The sequence below is a fragment of the Antechinus flavipes genome, chromosome 2, assembly GCF_016432865.1.
Source record: "Antechinus flavipes isolate AdamAnt ecotype Samford, QLD, Australia chromosome 2, AdamAnt_v2, whole genome shotgun sequence".
NCBI classification, from domain to species: domain Eukaryota; kingdom Metazoa; phylum Chordata; class Mammalia; order Dasyuromorphia; family Dasyuridae; genus Antechinus; species Antechinus flavipes.
This window is the reverse complement of record NC_067399.1, coordinates 531,796,898-531,822,279: the sequence shown is the minus strand read 5'-3', so window position 1 is coordinate 531,822,279 and position 25,382 is coordinate 531,796,898. Positions and strand designations below refer to the sequence as shown.

Below are 25,382 nucleotides of genomic sequence, written 5' to 3'. Positions count from 1 at the left end.
TGGGAGATTTCAGGGTTCAGTATGAGATATCCAAATTCACACCTCCCATTATCCCACTCTCAGAGGAGGAGTCAATTTTTGAGTTTACACCTCTAAAAGAGCATAAAAAGAGCTTCAGTCAGTCAGTTCAAAAGATTGCCAGGAATCGTAGTTGAGCTAGAGGCAGAAACTGGAAGAGCAAAAAGACAAGCTGCAAGAGCTCTTGGAACCAAGCAGAGAGATAGGCTTCTAAGAAAACTAACCAGGCTATTTTGAAAGAAACAATAAAAGACTACTTTAATCCCTGGCTGCATTTGGGGTGATTATTGATTTGAACTTAAACTAAGGCTGTCTCCAGAAAACTTCCCCAAGAAACCTGCTCCGAGAGAGAACGATCAATAGAATAGTAATATTCTATAACATTCATATACCATAACTTATTCAATCATTCTCCAACTGATAGGCAGCCACTTGGTTTTCAGTTTACCACTACAAAAAGGACTTCAGCATTCATTATTGTATGATTTTTGAGTTCCAAATTTTTCTCCCTTCCTTCTCTCCCCCTCCCTAAGATGGCAAGCAACCTGATAAAAACTATATACTACATTTAGTCATATTAAAACATATTTCTACATTGGTCATGTTGTGAAAGATTACTCAGCACAAAAGGGAAAAACCTATAACCAAAAAATACAAAAAATAAAAATGGCATGCTTTGATCCATACTCAGACTCTATAGTTTTTTCTTCTGGTTGTGGATGGCATTTTCTTTTTTCTTTTTGATGTGGATGACATTTTCCATCACAAGTCTTTTGGAACTGGTTTGGATCACTGTATTGCTGAGAAGAGCTAAGTTTATATAGTTGATCATAGCACAATTTGCTCTTAATTGTGTTCAGTGTTCTGGTTCTGCTCACTTCACTCAGTATCAGTTCATTTTTTTCCCAGGTTTTTCTGAAATCTACCTATCATTTCTTATAGCACAATAGTATGCATTACATTCATATACCACAACTTGTTCAACCATTCCCCAACTGATGGGCATCCACTCAATTTCCAATTCTATGAAAACTGGGGGTCCTTATACTACTTTTGAAGACCAATGTGATGAGTAGATCCTAGGGGAAAGGGCTGGATTCACTCTTCAACTCTCCTTGGAGATTCATTTCAAAATAGTAGGAAATGAAGCACCCGAAAAAGATACCAACGAGTACAGTTCTTTATCCAAGTTATTCCATTGTGTGGGCATTAACATGTGAGCCACACACACATATCTGGTTACTGCCTTTAGTCTGTGCAAAGATTCAGATCTGTGATGGGTCAGATACCCATTTAGAGCAAGTTATTTACTGCCTTACCATACCAAGAGATGAAGGGCTGACTTTTGAGTTCCCTTCAGAGCTGATCCATTGCTACTTCAGATACCTAGAAACTGAGGTCTGAGAAAATGGGGAGGGAAAGCTTACATGTCAGATAAATGTCTACAACATCATGGTAGATCACGACTTTGGATTGAATCAAAGATGATGAAATTTAAAACAAGAATGTTTATTTTCCCCCAATTTTAAAAAGTATTTTTATTTAAAGTTTTGAGTTTCAAATTTTATCCCTTCGTCCCTTCTTTCCCCTCCCCCTTTTCTGAGACAGTAAGCAGACATACTTACTCAATAATTGTTCAATTATGTAAAAAAATTCCATTATTAATCATTTTGTACAAGACTCAAATAAAAGACAAAATAGCCTGCTGCTTCAGTTTATATTCAATCTTTCTCTGGAGGTGGATAGTCTGCTTCATCACTAGGCCTTTGGGATTGTCTTGGATCATTGTATTGCTGAGAATAGCTAAGTCATTCACAATTCTTCAAGGACCAATATTGCTGTTACTATGTACAGCATTTTTTCTTCTGGTTCTGTTCACTTCACTATCCATCATTTCATGTAAGTCTTTCCAGGTTTTTCTGAAATCAAAAAAGATGAAATTTAATGTAGATCTACCCTTATATTTAAGTTAAAAATAAAATATCTTTCTAATATAAAAGACCAGAGTGGGGGTGGGGGCAGGAATAGGAAGTTCATCTGAAAGAGATCTGGAGATTTTAGGATAGAGATTAATTTAAGTGGATATGAATATGGAAGACTAAAAACCTACTTCCAATTTGAGCAATACTAAAAGATATTTAATATTTATAAATTTCAATTTTTACTATGTTTGCCATAAAAGTATATATTGGGAGGAAAATTGATTTGGGTCATGCCCTTGAGTCATAGATGTTTGGATAATGTCTTATGGAAGACCAGAGAGCAGTTTGAAAAGCAAATGAGTTTAAAACAAAAAAGAAAAGGAATTAGGATTTTTAAAGTACAGTTTAATTCAGAAAGGAGTTAAAAGCAAAGTTTTTGATTGCTTTTTACTAGGCTTTTTTAAAAAATAAGTTCATAAGAACTTTATAGCTAAAATGTAGATGTATTAACTCTGGGATGGGAGAGGAGGATTGTTAAACATTGACCTCATGGTTGTCTTGAGTATTCATTGTGATGATATGGCATAGAAACTTTTATTCTAGATCTTTCAGTTAATTCTATGTCAAGAATATTCCCAAAGGATCGTTTCCCAGAGAGAGGTTTCGGAGAAACAGAAAGGAGATTTCTGGGTGGCAGTGGAGACATTTTCCTTTCAAAGATTCTCTTCTGGTGAATTTGAATATTTCTTCATTCTTTGGTGCCTGATTTGTCAGCACTTTCCCTCTGATTTCCTCTGGTACAGCAGAGAGTCATCTTTGTCTGTAGTGGGGTATGGAGGAGAAAATGGTAGTGCAGAAAAGAGCCCTTATTTCTAAGATCCCTTCAGTAATGACTCCAGGTTTGCTTTTCTCAACTCAAGAAAATCAATAGTGTTATTTATAGAAACTAGAGCTTGGTCCAGAGGGGGAGCTTTACTTTTTAGGATCTTAAGGTTTCAGGCTAGAAGAGCCCTTAGATATCATCATCTAATCAAACCCTCTCATTTTACAGATGAGGAAACTGAGATGATGATTTGCCAAAGATCACATAGAGAAGCAAAGAATTCAAACAAATTTTTGGATTTGAAACCCTAGACTAAGACATCTCTTTTTATTGTCTGTTGAGAGTGGAAACAGGATTTGTGAAGGCATTTATTTGAATTGAATTGCTCAAGAGAAAAAAAGGATGCCTGCTTACCAAATTCTTGCAGATTAAATCAGGCAGATGAAGGAGTGTAAAATGGGACAGGCATCCTGGGTCAAGTGGAGGAGAGATTAGCAATTAAAGACCAGTGAGTGTGCCAAATAAAGGGTAGTGGCAATTTATAAATAGGGAAGAATGACATTGAGATAAATTGTGGTCAGAGGTAAAAAACTAAACAAAAATCTTGAATCAATCTCAGGTGATTCATAGATAAGAAGTCACCATAGATGAGAAATTTGTTCAACAGATTACATCTTTAAATTACAAAATCATACCTTTCTGAGTTTATGTTGTTTTCTCTCAAAAGAATGTAAGTGCTCTCTGAAGGCAAGAATTATTCCTTCTTTTCATGCCCTCTGGTGGATAGAGAACTGGCTCCAGAACAAGTGCTAGAGTTTTTTGTCTCTCAGATACCTGCTGTGACTGGGCAAATCACAACCTCTCAGGACTAGAGGTGACTCTTTAAGTTGTAGAGAAGGTGCTGATTTGTGTTGGTAGAGGGAATTTTTGCTTCTCCCTCCCTTTTTTTGCAATATGACTTTTTCATATATTATATGAACTATTTCACATGATTTCATATGTACGATTGGTATCATATTGCTTGCCTTCTCAGAGGATGCAGGGGTGAAAGGGAATTTGGGATTCAAAATGTAAAAAAAAAACAATATTTAAGATATTTTAAAAAAAAAAAAAAGGTAAAGAGAGGAGGACCCAGTTATTTCCTTATCTGGGAACTCCTACTACCAGGTCAGAACCAAACCGTATCTAGAAATCTACTCTCCACCTACTCTTCTCCCCGCTAGTAAGCAAATGCTTGTTGAAAATAGAAATTAATTGCTACGAGGCTATATAACCTATTTCTTGGTAAGAATGAGTCCTTTTAAAGCAACTTTCATTGTCCAAGAAAATAAGTCTTGGGAAAGAGTTCTCCTATAGATGATATAGTGAGTTTCTGTAATACACCATACCTTTCTGACCTTATTTTTAAGAGTAAAATTTGACGTTTTTCCTCATTGGGAGAAGTAAAAGGTAATGGGACTGTGGTTCAGCATCTAATTCTATAAAGGTCTTCCATTTGTATAAAGATATGAGATGTACAAATATAGGAGTTAGTCCCATAAAGAAAAAGCATATTCAAAAGAATTGGATGGTGGTGGAATTAATGGGAAAGGTTAGCTACTAAGCTTTGTGGGATTCTACAGAGCTAGGGGTGGAGAGGTATTAGACAAAGTGAAGATGAATGGCCATGAAAACCAAGTCTGCTAGAAAAAGAATGGAAACCCAGGCTAGAATTATATAGTCAAGAGAGCTTTGGTTGCTGCATTTATAGTTACTAAAACCCCGGTACAAAGGGTGAGTTAGACAGGACAAAGTGAAGTTCTGATCCTCATAACCACTAAATAGAACACTTAGCTAGGCAGTTGAGAAAAGAAGGAAGTCAGGGTTCTATCACCAGACTTAACCGAATTCTAAATGAGTACAGGAGTATAACAAATGAGAAAAAATTAGAGAGGTTGAGTGTGGGATTTCTAATACACTTAGTAGGTCCATCAATTAAGGATGGCTGGGACAAAATCACTACAATCCTCCCATTGTCATTTTTCTGCTCCTTAAGCTAATTTATATCTCCTCTCCACTATACAGCTCCCTCTCCATGCTTCTCCATGAAGCCTAATTGCTTCAAATCAAGTCTATTTCAATTGCTTTCTGATTAGTCTCTTTGCCCTACTTCAATCTATTCTCTACTCAATAGCCAAAAGTCATTTTGATAAAGTACAGATCTGTTCATATTTCATCCCCTGTACCCAATAAACTCCAGTGACTATTACTTCCATGATCAAAAATAAAATCATCTATGTGGTGCTTAAATATTTAAAGCTTTTGCTACCTGGCTCCTTACTACTTCTCCATTCTTATTTCATGGATTCTACTATCCAGCTATCTACATAGCTTCATTACTTTTACCAAGTGCAACCCTACAACTTCCATTCTGTGTAATTTGAAATACTCTCCCCATTCAACCACTGCCTTATGTCTTCAAGAATCAGGCAAATCCCACCTTCCTCAGAAAGCCTCTCTCCACTTTAGTAAAAAATTACTTGAACATTATTAAATACTTAATATTGACTTTCGCTTATTTTTTCTTTACTGTAAAATGTTTTGGGGCATTGTGTCTCCATCATTAGAATGAGCTATTTGAAGGCAAAGACCAAATTTTTGTCTTTCCTTATTTTATCCTAAGCATTTAGCATAGTATCTTATACTTAATGAACATATCCACTGAATAAGTGGGATGGAGAGAAAAGAATATTCATTTAGAAATGATGTGATGTAAAGGTCGAAGAATACAATTTTAAAAAAAACTATGTTTTATGAAATTTGAGCATGAAGGGGCCATTATAGATCAACTAACTTGACCCTTTCAATCTAAAACAGTGTTGGGAAAGATTAAACTTAACCAAACAAATTGCAGTTTGTGTCAGAAACAGGAGGATGACTTGAGTCTTCCAACCCATACCACTTCCACTAGCTTTTTGTAGAACATCATGATCTCAATTATCAGTGTATTTGAGCAATATCTGTCCTATATTTAAATTTTTCGAAACACACACATATATGTATACATACACAAAGACAGATTTATGTACATATATAATGTAAGAATCCATTTAGAATGGCAAAAGTGGCTATCTTACCCCATCCAGTTAAACTTTAATGTAAGTTTTAATATTTATTTCTTAAAGTACAAGCATTTTTTTTTTGGTTATTATAATGAAAAAGACCTGGCAGGGTAGGAAAAAAGATACAGGACAAATTGTATTCCAAAACTTTGCAGGTATATTTTTTTGGGAATATCTCTCCTGAGAAACAAACTTCTCCCATACACAAAGAAAAAAACTGATAATAAAATGCTAAAAATAAGTGGAATATTTTAATGTTGTTTAGTGTTCAAATTTCATAAACCATTAATTTTAATAATATAATTATTCTTATCATTAACAACATGTTCAGTTGGGGAAGTCTGCAAGCAATTAAAATGAAAAAAATTCAAGTGAAGGAAAAATGTCAGGTCATATAAGAAAACAGCGTTACTGATATATACATATTTGTTTTCCCATTAAAATGACAGATGGCCATTCTTACGACAAATTTCATTTTGAAATTATTGGATGCAAGGAAATGAAAAGCATCAAAATAAATAAAGCACAACAAAGTAAAGGAAGTCTTGCAATATTTTCCCAGTGGACAGTTTTCCTTGAAGGGCAGCATTTTAATGAGCTCCAACATTAACAATAATGAAAGATAATTCCTTATAAAAATTATTTTATGATAAATAACAATGTTCTGTCTAAATAATAATAAAAAAATCAACAGTAGCCATTATCAAGTCAAAGTGTTCCTAATTCTGATTTAATATTATAAACACTTTAGCCCTTTACTGGGAACCCAGGTTTTCTAGTAACCAGAGAATATTTTCCCACATCTTTTATACTATCACAGAAATAATATATACAGAAAGGCCACTTGTCCTTTATTCTGTTAAGATAGAAGTTTGCCTCCATCTTGTACTTTGTATGTAACTGTAACTTAAAACTCAAATTTTATCTCTGAAAATATGTATATTGCCATGTGACTTGTCTCCACAGAACAATTAAATTTAAAAAGTAACTAACAATCAGTTTTCAGTTTTCCCTCCCTAGATTCCAGGCATCAAAGTGAAAAAAATATTTATAACGTGCTACAGATTTAAAAAAGCATTTGGCTGAATTTTGTGGAACTGACAGAGGTGGAATATGCAAAAGCTATGATTTCACTGGCTTGGGGAACACCTGTTGTGGTAAATCCTTCCACCAATGCAGGTCTTCAGCACTCAGTAGCTCTTTTTATGTTAGGAGACTTGCCTAGGGAACTTGACCATAGTCAAACAGCTGATAGGCATTAAAGATAGGCCTTGAACCAAGTCTTCCTGATTTTAATCTGGCCTCCTTATCCACACCATATCTTAACTGTAAAAACTGCTACTGTTCTCCCACCCCAATTCCCACCCACCCCAAAAAGAGGATAAAAAAAGATAAGTAACCTTAATTTAATAAAGATGAAACACCAAATTGGGCAGATTCAAACATGAAGTTATAACATAATTTTTAACACATTCTTTATCCCATGATTTCTGATGTTGTTTTTACATACATTATGAAAAAACAAGGACAATGGAAATTGAAGGTATTTATTAATCAATCCACTTACAAAGCAGGTGGCTTAATGCAAGCTTATTGACATCTTCACATATGATCCATAGGAACATGTCTTCCACATTATGACAGTAACACTGTCTGGATGCATTTGCAACTTGGGGCATTACTGAGCACATTTAAACAAATAAACTATGCTATTCTGTAATATGAAAGTATTTTGATAAGGAATTTGCATCCTGAAGTGGATTAAAACTTCCTCCAAAGGAGAAATGTTAGTACATTAACTTAACTCTATATACTATATTATTCAGCAATTCTTAACTATAGAAATTAATATTTTTAAACCAGTGATTGACTGTTGGCAATGTATACAGTGGAATTCTATAACCAGAGCAACACTAGGTAACAGCATAATTTGTGCCTCACAGTATCTGCAGATTTATAGTTTTTCAAGTTTAGTGAGAAATAAAACAAGAGACATGTAGATTTAGCTAACTTTATTAACTTTAAACTAATAAAAATCCCTTGAAAATGATCCTGGGACCTTTAGAAGTTCTATGAATGCATGGATACCTGCCAACAATTGCAATTCTAAATCTTGATTGAATGTGTTTACAAAACCAATGTAAGCAGATATCTTAACTAGACGTGCTTTAGCTGAAGACTGAAGAACAAAATTCTACATGTCTTTTTTCAGTTTCCCTAAAAATTCTTTAAATCTGCAAGTATATACAACCCAGCTAATGGAAATTAATATTTAGTGTTCATTAGAGCTGTTTTACAGCAGGGAAAATTAAATCAGGGATCAAATTTCTAGACAATGTAAGAAAAAAGATAAATACAATCAGAACAGCAGTGTAAGTATATAACATCGATATTCATCTCTATCTGCATTGTGCTGAAAGGAAATTTAAAAGGATACACCAAAAAGGTTCAAATCGATCACTCTGGTGATGAGTATGCCACCTGCATCTGACTGAATATAATTTGTATTCTGTTCCCAGTATTAAGGATGGTTTTTAACTCAGAACTCATATTGTAAATATACAGCAGCCACTTTGTCCTACTTAAGGAATGTCTTAATACACAATATTATCATTTTCTAGTTCATCTCTATACAGTAAACTAAAATACATGATTGATTAAATTAACAAATTCAAGGTTAGTAATGGATGAAATCATAATTCTCAAAGCTTGGTACTATTTAAAAACAAAAAGACCACACAATTCTACTTCCTAAAGCAGCTAATCTTGCCTGCAAGTTTAGGGTCACAAAGCCCATAATATGTGCAAAGAAATGCAATCAATACAAGGAACCATGCAAAAATACAGTAAAATAAAAAGGGAAATGTAAAATCTAAAAAAAAAAAAGCTTTTATAAATACATTAAATCAACTGTATACACAAACTTGTAGGTCTAGCATTAGTTGTACCATGTAGCAGAGCCAGCACTCTTTTAAGTTCAATGCTTCCAAATCTGCGCAGGTAAGTCATGCCATCTTTGGTTGACTGCAGTACCAGAAAGGATAGGAATGGGAAGGAAGGCAAGAGTTCTGGGAAAATGGTGTCAACTTTCACTTGGCAGCTGAGCTTCAATGTCCACTCTGCAAATGGGGCACTTCTTATTAGTTATTAGCCACTGGTCAACACACACTTGGTGGAAAAGGTGCATACACGGAAGGCGCCTAAAATTTAAAAATAAAAACATTTATGTAATGATGAATACAAATGGCCTCTCTACAGACCATATATGTTGTTTCAAGACCGTTAGGAACTTATGTTTTCATAAAGACAAAAAGGATAAAGACAATATAATAAAAATTACAAGGATTAATTTCTATGGATATAAGAATGCTCTTTCCAATTGCATAAAAATCCAAAATTTATTATGATAGTATAATTTCTATATCTTTTATAGCAGTTTCCACCAACATTTTAAATAAAAAGCATTCATTTTGGTGAACCAAACCTGGTTTTTAGTTAACAAGTTATAGGAGCTCAAAGAGTATTTTCACAATACTAGGAAAAATGGATAAGCATTAATCTATTATATTAAGAAATAAAGGTACATTCCCAGTAGGTAAAAGCACTGACATTGAGTTAATTAATAATTAAGCCAATTTTAATTCTTCACTCAGACTTCTATTTTTATGAAACACAAAAAAAGGATGCCATTTATTTCTATACCTTTAGTTTTTTTTAATTAAAGCAGCTTTCCTATGAGTTAACACAACAAAATGGACTTTAGTGGGGTCCTGCCATCATCACACATCACTGCTCTTAACCTTCTTTGAATTACTGTGACAAAAGTGGGGGGAGGGTAGGGAAGGGGAGAAAAATCACATAGTGGTCATATGAGATGAATCTCTTCAAATATAAGGATGGTCAAAAGATGATATAGAGTTCATTGCCAGGTCTAGACCTTTTCAAATTTTAACCCTATTTGTAGGCTTGCAATAGATGGCAAAGCCTCCAAAAACCAACAAAAATATCACTCCAAAGTGAAGCCCTGAAGAGGACTTCATTATTGGTAACAAAAAACTATTCTTTTAATCCTAATTTATCTGAAAGCTTTCCCAAATGACAAGTGAGTTCATTACTGTAAGCTATCTTCAGCTCAAATTCTGAAGGATTACACTTTTGCTATCTAAGTTCCTGAAAACATCATATTACATTGCATTGGGAAATCAAGAGACTATGAATTTTATTTACTAATTTACTTCAACATAATGGACTATATTCTATTTGTAAAAGTGAGTTCAACTAATTACAAGAAAGTTTTGTATGGAATCAATCTTAAGCCTGTTCAGCATTGGGCTGTCCTATCTCTGTTTCTCAGTTTCTTAAATCTATAAAACTACCAAGGTATAAAACAAATTTTGTTGTTCTGGAACTTTGAAAGATAAAACAATATGGACTCCACAGGAGAGGGAAGAATATTGTAATCCAGATTCTCTGAGTCAACTAAAATAAAAACTTACTTGGCAGAGAACAACTTACTATTTTTACTTGTCAAAAGTCCAGCAATCAGATGTGGTAACCATAACCAGTTCATAGTATGACAACTGTTCCTCTAAATTTTGAAAACACAATGTGTCATTCACAATTTTGTGAAGAATGTCAAAGAGATTCTAGAATTCCTGTTTTCTTACAGATTAAAAAAAAAAACACTTGGGCTCTGAGAGGTGCAGAGACCTGCGCCACAGTCACAAAGCTCTTAAGTATCCAAGGAATGTTTGCAAATATTCACAGAGAAATAGGAAAAAAGTCATGGGAGTGGAAGGATCCAAGAAGGCTCTAATACATGAGCAAATAAAGATGCAGACAAGTGGCAATGATTCACCCAAGGTCAAAAGCCAATGCATGAACAGCAGATCTGAAGGCAGAACTTGGGACCAACAACTAGTACAACACATTAATCCTATTATCTATAGAATTATATACTCTTCACTCCCTCTGCTATCACACCCAACCAAAAAGCCAGGTTGGAAAAATGGGTTTAAAAAAAAAAGTAAATCAGGCTTAATATTTGGTTTCTAACTCTTAATGCTGGCAATTAAAATAATATGATTAATATTTAATTACCTCACATCTTCACCTTCCTCTAAAATAGACAAACAAATGGTACATTTTTCCTCTGTGTCTTCCTCAGTTCCCTCTTCCCCATCTTGTTTGCAGTGCAGTTTCCTCTGTGAGAACCAATCAGTTGTTACCTTATTAGTAGAGATGACAGTATTGAACAACTGAGTAAAATTTGTTTTTTTTTTTTTAAATCAACATCACAACATCAACAAAACAATGACATTGAACAGTATCAAACAAGATTTTTAAAAAACAAACAGCTATTGTTGACTAATAAACAGGTGTAATTTAAAACAGTAAATAAGTCCTAAGGGGTTGGTACACTTTTTTTGGCTTCAGGATTTAACAGGTTAAAAATATTATCACTGATTTGGTGTTATGAATAAAGAAGGCCTTTACCTTAAAGGTAGTATATAAATTTAAAAGATACAAATAACGTAAAATAAATATATAACTCTATAATTTTAAAGAGTCACAAAATAATGGAAAAAAATGTTAAATCAGACCTTGTCCATTTTGAAAACTAATGCTTATTTTAAAATACTGTGCATATTTATTGATGTTGCCAACATCAATGGATGATGGGAATGAGAAGAAATAGTTCTAAGTTGTAGAAGGTGCCAAAAATATTAAATGATTTCTTATTAAAGCCCTTAAAATTCAAAATTAAAAAAAAATAGGGCAACTATGGTCTTATGTCTACTTTGTTATTCTTTTATAGCAAGATTCATCTTTAGGAGGTTCTTGTGGGGGCCTGATGACCATGTTTAATTTATCTAGTCCCATCAACTCCATGCTCAAAAAAAACAAAAAAATTAAACAAGTCCTGGGACTAAGGTATAAGAAATTAAATGATTTCCATGTAATTGCAGAGAATTTGAGAATTGCTTAATTCCTAATCTTTAAAAATACCAAAGGTACTGCTGTCTTCATTACACCTATACATGTTGCTTAGAAGTGGTACTTGCAAAATCCATATAGGTTGAGGTCTTATAATTTACAAACAAGATTTTCAAAGTTTCAAATTAGTATGACTCTAAGTAATTCTTGACCAAATGCTATTATCATTTGACCAAACGACCAAAATTTATCTCATGAAAGCAATTAACTTGAAACTAATTCTAATTTTAATTACACTTAAGCAACAACCAGATGGCAGTTCAAGCTATGAAAAAGATAGCAAAGTTAACTTAAGAGACTTTCAAATTCCCCACCAAGGCAATTAAAAGAAATTCTTACCTTTTTATACTTATGTGGATATGTACATCTTTCAATTGTTCCTTGGGAAGCTCCACGATTGACATTTCCTAATCGCTCTTCCAAATGAATCAGTTCCTAAAAACAAAGTGAAAATATCAAAATCCAAACTGACATCCCCATGAATCACAAAGAAAGTGATTTCAGAAGGGGAAAAAAATACCAGCAATGATTTTATTTAGTCATATTCCAATTTCTCTAATGTTACAATATACAAAAAATTGGCACACAGAAAAGGTTGGATATGTTTTATTACAATTAAAAAGCATGAAATTAGGATTTTCATATATGACAAAAAACCAAAAATTTAAGAAAATCCTAATATCTTTTCCCCCTGAAGATTAAATGACTAAGAATTTTAAATCTGAAACAATTGTTTCTGGATTTGAACTCTGGGAAACAAACTAGATTATTTTGTTGATATTTATGTGGTTTTGTTCATTAAAATATGAGGATTACAGAGATATTACAATGGTTTACAAATCCACAGGTGAAGCAAAAATTATCAATATGCTGTTTAACTTAGTTTAACATAAATGAAACCAATTTCTCTTGACTTGTATTCAGTAAATATCAGCATTAATTAATACAGATGCCGTCTTTATATTTGAAAAGTTTGGGAAACAATGGACTACTTTATTGTACAAGTAGCTTATTCAGTTTCTGCTGAATACTTTACTCCTCTTTTAACAAGAGAAACATGTTGAGATGGAAAGATTTAAAATAAGGAAACCCATACTGTAGCTCTTGTCTTTCCCCTGCCCTATTTTAAACTGTACAATCGTAGGTCTTAAGTTTTTTCACCACTAGAATGAAGGTACTGGATGTCTCTATGTTCCCGTCTCTCAAATTATGTGAATTATTAGTTTTCTTTCCTCCCCAAAATATATATAATATATAGCAACTACAAATTCATATACAACAAATGCTAAAAATTATCTTGAAAATTAGGATAGTTTGCATGCATTATTTCCTTTTGCATTGAAATGCTGTACTATACCTCAAACAGATGCTAAAACTAGCAAGTTATATATTTTGCCCTTTATTAAAATACATTTTGGCCAACAACCACACTTTATTTTATTACAAACCTCAAAATTGCCCCTGAAAGGGCCTCTAAAAGATGTTCCATCCAATCCTGATGAAATATAACGGATGTGAGGATAGCCTGCCATGTCTGGAACCTATTTAAATAGAGACAAAAATTAAAACTATTCAGAACATTTCTTTGGCTTACTTTTCATGATGGAAAAAAAATTGTATATTGGTGCCCCAAGATATCAAGCAGTTTGAAATAAGGCTGGTTGCCAAATCCAAGCTTCAGCCTGTTTGTATAGATAATACATATATTTACATATAAGATTAAGACAATCTTGATTGGATGATTTTAATGAAGAATGAATTTTAATGAAGTGTCATCTCAGCTCGTCCTCATTACAGCATCATTTGAAGATGAAATTTATACTCAGACAATATGAGCAGTCCTCAAGGGGACCTTGTCCTGTACTGTAGTTTGGCCAAACACACTACTCAAAGTCTGTGCAAGGTCTGATTATATTTTGCCCAGTGGCCTGACTTTGCATAACTTCTCCTTTGGGGCTAATTAAAATCATGATACAATACCACTTTTTTTCTTTTTTTTTAAAAAGGAACTCACAATTTATTTTTTTGGGGGGAAGGGAACTTACTGTGCGTGTGTGTGTGTGTGTGTGTGTGTGTGTGTGTGTGTGTGTGTGTGTGTGTTTTACAACACTACTGTTATTTTTCAGTCATGTCTAACTCTTTGTGACCCCTTTTGGGATTTTCTTGGAAAAGATACTGCAGTGATTTGCTAGTTCCTTCTTCAGCTCATTTTACAAATAAGCAAAGGAGGCAATGGGATTAACTGCCTTGTCCAGAATTACACAGTTAATAAGTGTCTTGAGGCCAGAGCCCAGATATAAATTCAGAAAGATGAGTCTACCTATATTGTTCCTCTATCTTCACCTGCATCATTGCTCAGGCCAAATCAATTTCAATAAGCATTAGTGGCTATAAACTAGAGGACAAAGTTGCAACAGGAAACAAGTGTACTATAGTTATGAGTATTACAAAATCCTAATTCCATGTTTTTTTCAATGTCATATCCCTTAAGGAGATGAACCTTGTTAAATAGGATCTACTGGTAGACTAAATCAGGTTACATATTAAACCACTTACATAAGCTTAGAGTATACTAAATGGAGAGGAGGGTTTATACTATCATGGTCATGGAGAAAACACAATAAACAAACACCATAAAAACAAAACAAAACATGAATCCAATAACAATCATCATCATTAAATAACATCAAGTCTCCTTATAATCCAGTAACCCACACCCAATGTTCATTTAATCAGCACATTTTATATTGAGTCTCAGATGTCCCATATATTCATCTGGTCCCTGGAAACATTTCACTTGGATATTCTGGAACAGGCCCTTCTCAGGAAAATTCTCAAGAGAGCTCCTCCTAGAAGAACTGCTTCTTTGGTTCCAAGTCACATGCAGAAATTCCTAGGTAACTCAGCTATATTTGCCAGTAACAAGACTCAATACAAAATTTAGTACAACCTTCCAAACATAGTTTTTCTAGTAACAAATTCATGTGGTGAAAACTAACACATCCATATGGCTCTAACCTTGTTGGAAACAGACCTATAAAAAGATAAATAAGGAACCCTATAATTTATCTGAAAAGTCAAAGAATTCCAATTTTTTACATATCACTAGTCTTTCTATTTTTATCCAAATTCCATACTTGATATGGACAAAAGAATCCACAGGATTGAGGAAGAGGATCTACCTTAGAAAATGAGCCCTCTTATCTCTTATATTATCACCAAGATACTTTAAAATAAGAAATATGATTGAAAATTCTTTATCATTATTAATGAAATTTTATGTGTGAAAACTTTAATCTAATTTTGGGAATTTATTACTAAAATATACTCAAACCTACAATTCCTGTGAGAAACAATTGGAAGTCAATATAATGTATCTTAGACTTCTAGCATTCTAATCCTATTATTTTCTCAAAGTTTACTATTCTTTTAAATCTAAACTCTTTATATCGTCATCTTATCTGACTTTTCTGAGGATACATCTACATCTCTCTCTTTCTTCCGATCTATTTATTCCTGATTATATTTACAAATTTGCTATGAAAGGATAAAGGACAAACCTGGTTATGACAATAGCAAGACTGTCCCTTCAAGGGAAGAGATTGATGTGACACATTTAGCTCTGTTTGATTCCAGTTAGTCACACAGCAAAGTTCCACATTATTCACAAGGTAGTATAACCAGTCTCAGAATTAAACAGGTGGGAAAATTTCTTCTTCAGGAAGGAAAAAGGACCATAGGATAATTGAGTCAAGAGAATCTGACCTTCACCTATGTAAGGTAATTTCCTTAAGTTTCTCCAGGAAAACACTTCCATCTGTTGTAGTTCTCAGGCCACCTCCTTCCACCCCCCACCCCACCCCCCACCCCCACCGGACAGCATATTGCACTTATTGGTTTCAGGACAACTAAGACAATTATATCTGAAAGCAAAACAATTATAGTACTATCCCATAAAATTTTATCTCACATAGTACAATTACATCAATTGCAGCTTGGGCTAAATCATTATTATAGCAATAAGTATATGAAGGATATTTCATTTATAAATTAAGAATAATCACATTCTGGAATCTCACATATGCATCAAGTACATGAAAGTTGACACTAAAAGATCTCAAAAATCTAGTCACTGTAGGTCTTCATAGTAACTGAAATCCATATTGCTTATTAACACTCAAGGCAAAATAAAACCTTAGAATCTAAAGTCTATTATTATTAAGTTGGTTTAAAGGTATAACTTCAGTAAATATTTATTAATGGATATAACTTTATAATTTTTATAAGTTGTAGCCAACTAATCTCATATGAAATTCATTCTTCACTATAAGCAAACTTGTAAATTTCCCCATTCTGGCTGGATGTTGTACTAGTTTCTCAAACTTCAGTTCTTTATAATTTTACATGTTGTCAACAACTGCTAAGATCTTATGACCTTGCCCAAATAAAATCCCAAGAAACTTCAAGATAAGGACAGCTAAAGAAACTTTTGCTAGTTTTTCATCAACTCAAGATTTTCAGAACTCATATGGAGGCAATGTGTTGCATTACTGTGGTTGATTAAATGCTATGTGGTCCCTCAATTTTCATATCTTGTAAGGCACGTTTTATTAGGAGGTACCTTTCCTTCATGATTAGCAAAAGAATAACCTGAGATTCATTGTACTATGAGTTAATGTTTAATCAAGTGGAACATAATTAGTATGTCATAATGAATTGTGCCCTGTTTCCTCTTCTCTAATGTCACCTTTGTACTTCAGTAAAGAGAGTGTCCTTTTCTGGTTTTGTGGTGCTCATGGAGGACTGCTGTTCATGCATTTAGAAAGACTAGCACCTTTCTATGAATAGAAGCCGGGGAATGTGAGTGACGATTTATTTGGATTCTTATTTTATTCCAATTGGCAATAATCAATTTAGTAGAACCATATCAAAATTCTGCATATAAGACCCCAGCTGTGAACTGCAGACTTCTTGCTTCATAATTCACTTGCTAGATGGTGACCAAGCCCAGTATGGCAGGGGTGACAATTACATGAAAAATCCCAAATATTTTTGGTACCTGAGGACCAACAGGAGCAGATGACCATTTAAAATCTAATATTAACTCAATAAAGTAATAAGTAGAAACTAAAAAAAAATTTTTTAAACGGAAAAGATAGATTCTAGCATGAGAAAATGAATAAAAGTTTCATTATCACCCCAAATCAAATGAACATTTGATTAATTTAAAACTAATATGAAATATATATGCTCAAAAAAAAAGCTACGCAGTAAGTACTGTAATAACAAAGGTGAAAATACAATCTCTTGCTATCAAAAAGCTTATATTTTGAAACTCATGCCTACTAATACTGAGTCAGAAGTAGTAACAATTTCATATATGAAGGAAAATGTTAATTATAATTTCATCTAATACCAAAACATTAAATTTTATAAGATGAAAATTAAATAAATTGTAGCAAATAAACTACTTTTTACTAAACATTTCTATTCAACATTTATATAATAATTAAAGCAACTTTTATAAATCCTCTGGACACACAAAAAAAAAACCTTCAATATTGCATGTATTTCAAGGAATTACTTAACATCAAAAAGAACATTTTAAGAAAATTATTTTTTTCCCCCTGAGGCGATTGGGGTTAAGTGACTTGCCTAGGGTTACATAGCTAGGAAGTGTTGTTAAGTGTCTGAGGCCAAATTTGAATTCATGTCCTCCTGACTTTAGGGCTGGATACTCTATCCACTGCACCATTGAGCTGTTTCATAAGAAAATTATTGTAATAATAAAACATTTACAAATTATCTTACCATTACAAATAATCTTACCATTAATGGAAGAGCTCCTAGTTGTAAATGATGAAGTCGAGGAGGTGCATGGTAATGAGCCAAGTGAGGATGCAGTGCACCTGGAGGATATGTCCCTGCAGTCACTCCAGCTTCAATTCCCAATTCCCTGTCAAAAGCAAAATCATTTAGGTACCATTCATCTCTATTATCAATCAAAGAGAACATTTCTTTGTACCTTTCCAAAACTAATTTTTTTTGCTTATCAACATATTTAGTTCAAAGTATTACCAAAGAATTCTGATAGTTCAAAAGATTAAATTTATCTCAAAATAATACTGTTATAATTTCTATTCTATTTTATTTTCAATCTAGACCTATGATTTCAACTGTTCAGAGAACTTCTACTTTTGAAATACCACCAATGTAGATCAAAATTTCTTTTGTAACTTAAGTGTCAAAGAGATGCCAGTGGTACTAAAAGGTTAAAACGATGACATCCCAAGCCAAATCTCTATATATGCCAAGTTTTCCAGACTACAAATACTTTATCCATTAGGATATACTGTTTTCCTAGGTATTAGTATTTAAATAATATTAGGATATGTGTAAAAGAAGCAAAAAGAAAAAAAATCAGATTCTATCTTTAAAAAATATAATCTAAGGGCAGCTAGATGGTACAGTAGATAGAGGTCTACCTCTAAAGTCAGGAGGTCCTGAGTTCAAATCTGACCTTAGACATTTACATTCCTGGCTCTGTGACCTGGGAAAGTGAGCTAACCCCAATTGCCTCACCCAAAAAAAAAAAAAAAAATACACACACACACACACACACAATAAGGGGACATCAAAATTATTTCATCACATTTGAACTTAATGGACTTTTACTTTTTAGTTTAGTTTTATTTTTTTATTGTTGTTGCTGTTGTTTTAACATGAACAGAGTTATTTAACTCCTTTGGACCTTCATTTTTCTCTTATAAAGTAGAGGTTAAATGATACCTCAACTATATCATCCCAGGTCTAAAAGGCTATATAATTCTATTGCGACAATATACATAGATAGTATTACTTTGTTTAAATGAAGCATTTAGTGTATGCTATACTCTAAAATAAAAGCAGATCTTTGATTCTATTAAAGACTATGTTTTCCATCTTTCTGATTCTGTATCTCACTCAACTTGTAGCACACACAATGAAATAGAAAACATAATGGCAATCCAAAACCCATTCATTAAATAATCTGATTGCTATGCTATTTAAATCAGGCTGGGCAAACACATTGTATAGGTCTTTGCACTTAACAAAATGGGTTGGAGTAAGATATACCAGAACATTATTATGAGAGGCTACATATTCAAGGACCCATCAAACTGTTAAAAACAAAACCCTCATTTAAAACAATTTTTGTGATCTTCCTAATACTATGATAGACAGTGAAACTATTATCATAGGCCTTGTAAATAAAGAGCACTTAAAAAAATGTTTAAGATATTGAATTCTCACTTTACAGGAAAAAAAAGCAGCATTTATTTAGCTCCTTAAAGTCTACAAAATGCTTTACAAATGGTCATATTTGATTATCATAACAACTCTGTGAGGTACATGCTATATTATTCACATTTTAGAGAAGGGAAAACTTGTGTCTTGAGAATTGTTAAATGACTTACCAGGATTACAAAATTAGTGCCTTCCTGATTGTCACACATTAAAGGTCAAAGCCAGAACACTGCTCTTTCTACTAAATCACAGGGCGTCTCTAAAACATGCAATTTTCAAAAGGTAAAATGCCCAAATTCAGAGTGTGCAATTCATGGGGATAAACACAGGAAAAGTCCTGTGAGACAAAATACCTAACATTTAAATGGTGATTTAGGTATGCAAAGAGCTTTACCTACTTTTCCACATCTGATCCTCACAATTAACTCCAAAAGCTATGCAGTTCTTCAAGGGCAGTGACTGATATTACTTAAATGTACAATGTACACAACTTTTGAGGAATTATAAAGTATAAATTAGGGCTTTGCAAACTTGCCTAAATGGTATGTCTAGTTCCATTTATTCACTCTCATTTTAGGTTTTGAATGATTTCCCCAAAAACATGAAAAAAAAATCAATATGGATTAGGAACCTCAAAGTTATCTTAGGGAACTGAAGAGAAATTTAACTAGAAATAAGCTTATATTTGCTTGAAGAAGACAATAATACCCAAATAATTTTCATAAGATAATTTGGGGCATAGATATACATACTTGAGGAGAAATCACAGGTCTACCACTGAGACAACAATCCTCATAGAAGACAACTTACCAAGCAGACCTCTCTGGAGCTTGTCGGGGATGGGAAGACATTGTCTGAGGCACATGGATATGATGCCCATGACCATAGTTTGGGTGCATCCGATGTGGATGGGGTGGAGGGCGCTCATGTGCCCTCCTGAAAACAGAGAGAGAGAATTAGAAATAATTCAATATTTTCCAAATTATTCTTAACAAAAAAAAAAAAAAAGAAAAAGAAAGCATAATTCTGAAATCATCTTCAAGTTATTTAGACAGCTAAATCTCCTGGTTGATCATATCATAGTTTTACAGAGATAAAAAGAAGGTAAGAGATGGGTCATCTATTCTAACATTTTTTTGAGATGAAAGAACTGAGGTTTAAAGCCCTTTAAGTGATACATGTCCAAGACCCAAAAGGCAGTTAAAGTATAAAGGTGGAAATTGAACCCAACAGTACATCAAGTGTAATACACCTATGCCCTATATTCTTACACAGAAAAATCACATACTTTAATACTTCTTAAGTAAATAATTATATATCCAAAAAATACAACAATATTTTTACTTACTTATGCTTCCTTTATAATACTCTTTTCAAAATATTTCCAAAAACAAAACCAGTTTCAGTACAAATTTAGCTAACTGCTGCTGCATTCAACATACTACACACACATATACACACATTTATGTATAACTTGTATATATGTCTGTGTGTAACATTTCTGAAGATCTTTTCCTATTTTTAAAATAGTGAATATATGTGTGTATTTACAATTATGTAAAACATTTCCCTAACACTAATTTTGTACAAGAAGAAAAAAGTGAAAGAGAAAAATAGCATGCTTCAGTCTATATTTAATCAATATCAGTTGTTTCGCTGGAGGCAGATATCATGCTTCATCATTAAACTTTTGGGATGATCTTGGATCACCATATTGTAAAGAATATCTAAGTTGTACACAGTTACTATGTATAACATTTTCCTGATTCTGTTCACTTCACTATGCTTCAGTTCATTTAATTTTTCGGAAATCATTCTGCTTATCATTCCTAATAAATAGCACAATAATATTCCATCACAATTATATACTACATATTGTTTAGCCAATCCCAATTGAAGTGCATTCTTTTATTTCCAATTCTTTGCCACCACAAAAAGAGATGCTAGGCTGATTTCAGAAAAAGCCTGGAAATATTTCCATGAACTGATACTAGCTAAGTGAAATGAACACAAACAAGAAAACATTATTCAGATACAATAAGATAACGCACTGATCAACTATGATGGACTTGATTGTTTTCAACAATGTGATGATTCAAAGCAATTTCAATAGACTTGTGATGGAAAGAACCATCGGCATCCAGAGAGAGAAATATTGAAGACTGAAGGTGAATCAAAGCATAGAATTTTAACCTTTATTTGCTGTTTGCTTGGGATTCCCTTCTTCCCCATTCTTATGTATTTTTTTTTCCCTCCTTTTCACTTCATTTTTTCTTGCATAACATGACAAATACAGAAATATGTTTGTTTGTTTTTTTTTAATTGCACATGTTTAACCTATATAGAATTGCAGAACTGTTTGCTGTCTAGGGGAGGGAGTAGGGAGAAGAATTTGGAACACAAGATTTTGCAAAGGGGAATTTTGAAAAATTTCATTCATATATTTGAAAAAATTAAAAAACTACCAAGAAATCCCTTCCCCGCAAAAAGAACTACTAAAAATTTTTTGTACAAATAGGTCATTTCCTTATTCTCAGTAGTACAATCATCCACAACTACTCTGAAATACTTATAATGAAAATTCCTATCCATACCAAGAAGGAAGCATTCTCTACTTCTCTCTTTTTAACTTAATTTTTTTTGAGGGTGTTTATTTTCATTAGGGTGGGAGATCTATGTTTTCTTTCACAACTTGACTTTTATGGAAATGTATTGCATAATTTCATCTATGGTTTCTTAATTGTGCACGGGGATAAAGGAATCTTATCTTAAAACATCTCAAAATGTTTAAAATTATTTTATGTTTTAAATGTAACTGGGAGAAAATATTAAATAAATTTAAGAAAAAATAAAAGGTTCTTTCCTCCCTTTTTTGTTGTCTTTCAAATACAGATCTAGCACTGTTATTGCTGGATCAAAGCACAGGCACAACACGATACCCCTTTGAACATAGTTCCAAATTGCTTTCTAGAATGGTCAGATCAGTTCACATCACCACCATGGCAAAGCACATATATACTGAATGTTTAAAAGATAAGAAACTGAAAGACAAGAGACTAGAGAGATTAAATTTCAAAACAGAAGTGATACAAACAAGAAACCATATATATGTATGGGGAGAGACTAAGATTAAAGAAATAAAAAAGAGCGTTCAAGATGGGAGTAGTTGAGGGAAAATGAAAAAACAACACAACACAACAAATTTAAAATGAAAACTTATGTTCATAATTTTTAAAATCTGCCATTCAATTTTAAAAACAACACAATCACCTCCTTAAAATGTTTATACTATTTCTACTCTCATTTTCTTTTTATATTCCTCACTATACCGAGGAAACAGCAGCATCTCAGGAAATGTCAGAGTTCAATGGAAAGAGCAGAAAGTCTAGAGCCAAAAGTACAAGGTTCCTATCCTAACACTGATATTTGTTACCTATGTAACCCTGGGCAAACCACTTCTGTCTCCTAGACCTCAGCTTCATCAACTATAACAGAAAACATAAGATACCTTTTTCAAGATCCTTTTCAACTCTAGAGATATGATCTCATGACTTTTCTATAGGCGTAATTCATAAATGGATATAAATGTCCACAACATTCTAAATAAAACAAAAATTAAAGGATACTTTTGCACCCTTATAGATTTTTGTTAGTTTGTCCTTATTTTCAATTAGATATCATCTACCAAGATGAATCTCTATGATCATTTTGATGATTTTATAACCAACTACATTTTAAAGATGTATTTTGGCACCAAAAGTGACTAAAATGACTTCTAATATTAACATAAGACAGTAAATAATGATCATTTCAGGAACAGTCTTCATTGCTTATAGTAGAGAAATGAAATATGTGACTCAATTTTAATTTCTAACTAATTAAGGATTAAGTAGAACCTTTAGTTTCAACTTTGTAAAAAGCCAACTATTTTGTTGCACTTTCTTACTCAGTAGTTGTATTGTGCTAAACATTTTTTTATTGAAGCTGTGCTACTTTAAGTCATTCTGAATATATAATAAATATTCTGTGTTTATGTATGTGTGAGGGAGGAGTGGGAGGGGGATTAAGAAATTATACACGTTTTTACACATCAGCTTTATCTTCACTGCTTAAGTAGATTATTTGTCATCCAGATCTTAGGTCTTAACATCTGCCTATCCTTGAGTCCTACAGGATAGCCTCGTATCCTGTAGCTACCTCCTTCCTAACTGACCCTAAAAATGCATCCTCAGGTCTTCTCATCTTCCCTGAAACTAAACCCTTCTCTTATTTGTGCTACCTCTATTAGAATAAAAGTACTTTATTTTGCTTTTCCATTTGTATTCCTACATAAGACACAATAAATGCTTTTGCACAGGGTAAATGCTTTTTTTTCCTTTCTCTCCTTCCATTCATTCATATGCTAACCTTGAAATGTAGCTTGGAATTTATTTGCTTTTTAATAAATTCCTCAGATAAGATTATTACATGACATGCATTTTTTCACATAAAAGTTATCAATATGAGAGTAGTTAAGAAATGATTAATGGAAATTTGTATTTAATAATTAGCTACAATATGTCTTAAAATTTTGTGATTTTGAAGACTTTAAAGAGACAAAAAGAAAAAAAAGGTGAGTAAGATTTTTCTTTTAAACAAATTTAGAGCTTACGTTGGATGTTGCATCATTCTTCTCCTTTGAACCTCCATCCTCTGGATCACATCATGAGGATGTAATCTCTGTGCTGAAGGTGCTGTAGCAGGTATATGATGTGAAATTGGCTGGTGTGTAGGGGGGAGATGCTGAGGAATTGGAGCAGCTGTACTGCTTAAGTGGTGAGTTGGGGGTGGAGGAGGCACAGGATGAGATGCAGCATGTGAAGTCATCTGCGTATGGAAAGGATGTACAGGATGAGGAATAACATAATCCACTTGAGTTGGGGGTTGAGTTTGAGAAGGAGGGTTCCCATGAGAGTGGGGACATGCAGAAGCTTGATGATGAAGTGGTCTGGTTAAAGAAGGATCTGAAAAATATAATTTAAAGAGCATTTACATATAGGTACAAAACATTCTTTATTATCTGTCATTAACAAAATTTAATTAAAGTTGAACCACAAAGTCAGGAAAATTGTTATTCAAGTCCTGCTTCTGAAGAGCTGTGTAGCCAAAGGCAAGTAAGAAATCAATCAGTTGATTGATCAATTTCCTAACACGTAAGGTACAAATAAATGATTGCTCTCCATTGACAGAAGGCGTTGTCTATACACTGATGGAATGAGATGGAGCAGAATGCTTACAATATATTTTGGCCACATCCTTCTTGGACGATATGTCAAGAGTTACTTGCCCAATTCTATCATTATGTAAGTCATTGTACAAGTTATCTGTGATTTGGATTCTCTTATCTAGAAAACAGGGTATTTGAATTAGATGATTATCAAATCTTCCATTTCTAAAATTGAGCCAATATAAGTAGATAGAATTATAAAGTAACAAAATCATTCCAAAGATCTAGAGCTTCTATCTGCTTCTCTTTGAGGTCTTCAGACACACAAAAAGACCACTATCACTCAAATGACACTACTCTTTTCTACTTTTATGTCTCATTTTTATTTCAATCTGAGATATATCCTTCTACATGCCATAGTGGATATTAAGTATATAACTGGACAATCTTTAAAGTAATTCTGATAAAAAGTAAAACATTCTCCAATGCATTTCTACTATGAGTATTTTCCCTCTGATTTAATAAGCTTACACATGAAAGTAAGTAACAGCTTATACCCTATTATACCCTAAATAACAAATGGGATAGAGAGGGGTACAGGGTAATCACCAATGAAAACAACTAGAATAAAATTCCATGTCTTAAATCCTAGTTTCTCATTCTCTTCACTAAATACTGTGACTACAACTGGCCAATCAATATACTAGATAGAGACAGATAACAAGGATTAAGTGAATAGGGGAAGCTAAGTGGCTCAGTGAATAGAGCCCCAGCCCTAAAGTCAGTAGAACATGAGTTCAAATCTAGCCTTAGACACAACACTTCCAGGCTGTGAGACCCTGAGGCAAGTCACTTAATACCAATTGCCTCAGGGAAAAAAAAGTGACATAGTGACTACTATGTACCAGATACTGTGCTTAGCTTTATAATTTTATTATTATTTTCATTTTATACCTGCGGAAACTGAGGCAGATAGCATTTAAGTGATTTTCCCAAGGCTACAAAGCCAGTATGTATCTGAGGCCAGA

General features: G+C 33.2%; 1 protein-coding gene across 6 annotated transcripts in view; it reads right to left on the bottom strand.

Moving 5' to 3' along the window:
* Window positions 1-1,508: 1,508 nt before the first annotated feature.
* RNF111 (ring finger protein 111) overlaps window positions 1,509-25,382 on the bottom strand; it is an 82,739-nt gene continuing 58,865 nt past the window's right edge. For 3 of the 6 annotated variants that reach the window (XM_051980740.1, XM_051980742.1, XM_051980741.1), the window contains exons 8-14: window positions 23,800-24,151; window positions 19,959-20,084; window positions 17,691-17,817; window positions 13,310-13,402; window positions 12,201-12,296; window positions 10,965-11,092; window positions 7,396-9,064 (exon numbers count right to left, since the gene is read on the bottom strand). In XM_051980740.1, the coding sequence (XP_051836700.1) occupies window positions 8,947-9,064; window positions 10,965-11,092; window positions 12,201-12,296; window positions 13,310-13,402; window positions 17,691-17,817; window positions 19,959-20,084; window positions 23,800-24,151 (1,040 nt within the window). In that variant the 3' untranslated portion in view covers window positions 7,396-8,946. Of the gene's footprint in view, window positions 1,938-7,395; window positions 9,065-10,964; window positions 11,093-12,200; window positions 12,297-13,309; window positions 13,403-17,690; window positions 17,818-19,958; window positions 20,085-23,799; window positions 24,152-25,382 lie in introns of those variants that run through there. The other 3 variants (XM_051980743.1, XM_051980744.1, XR_007951027.1) reach the window with 2 other exon arrangements.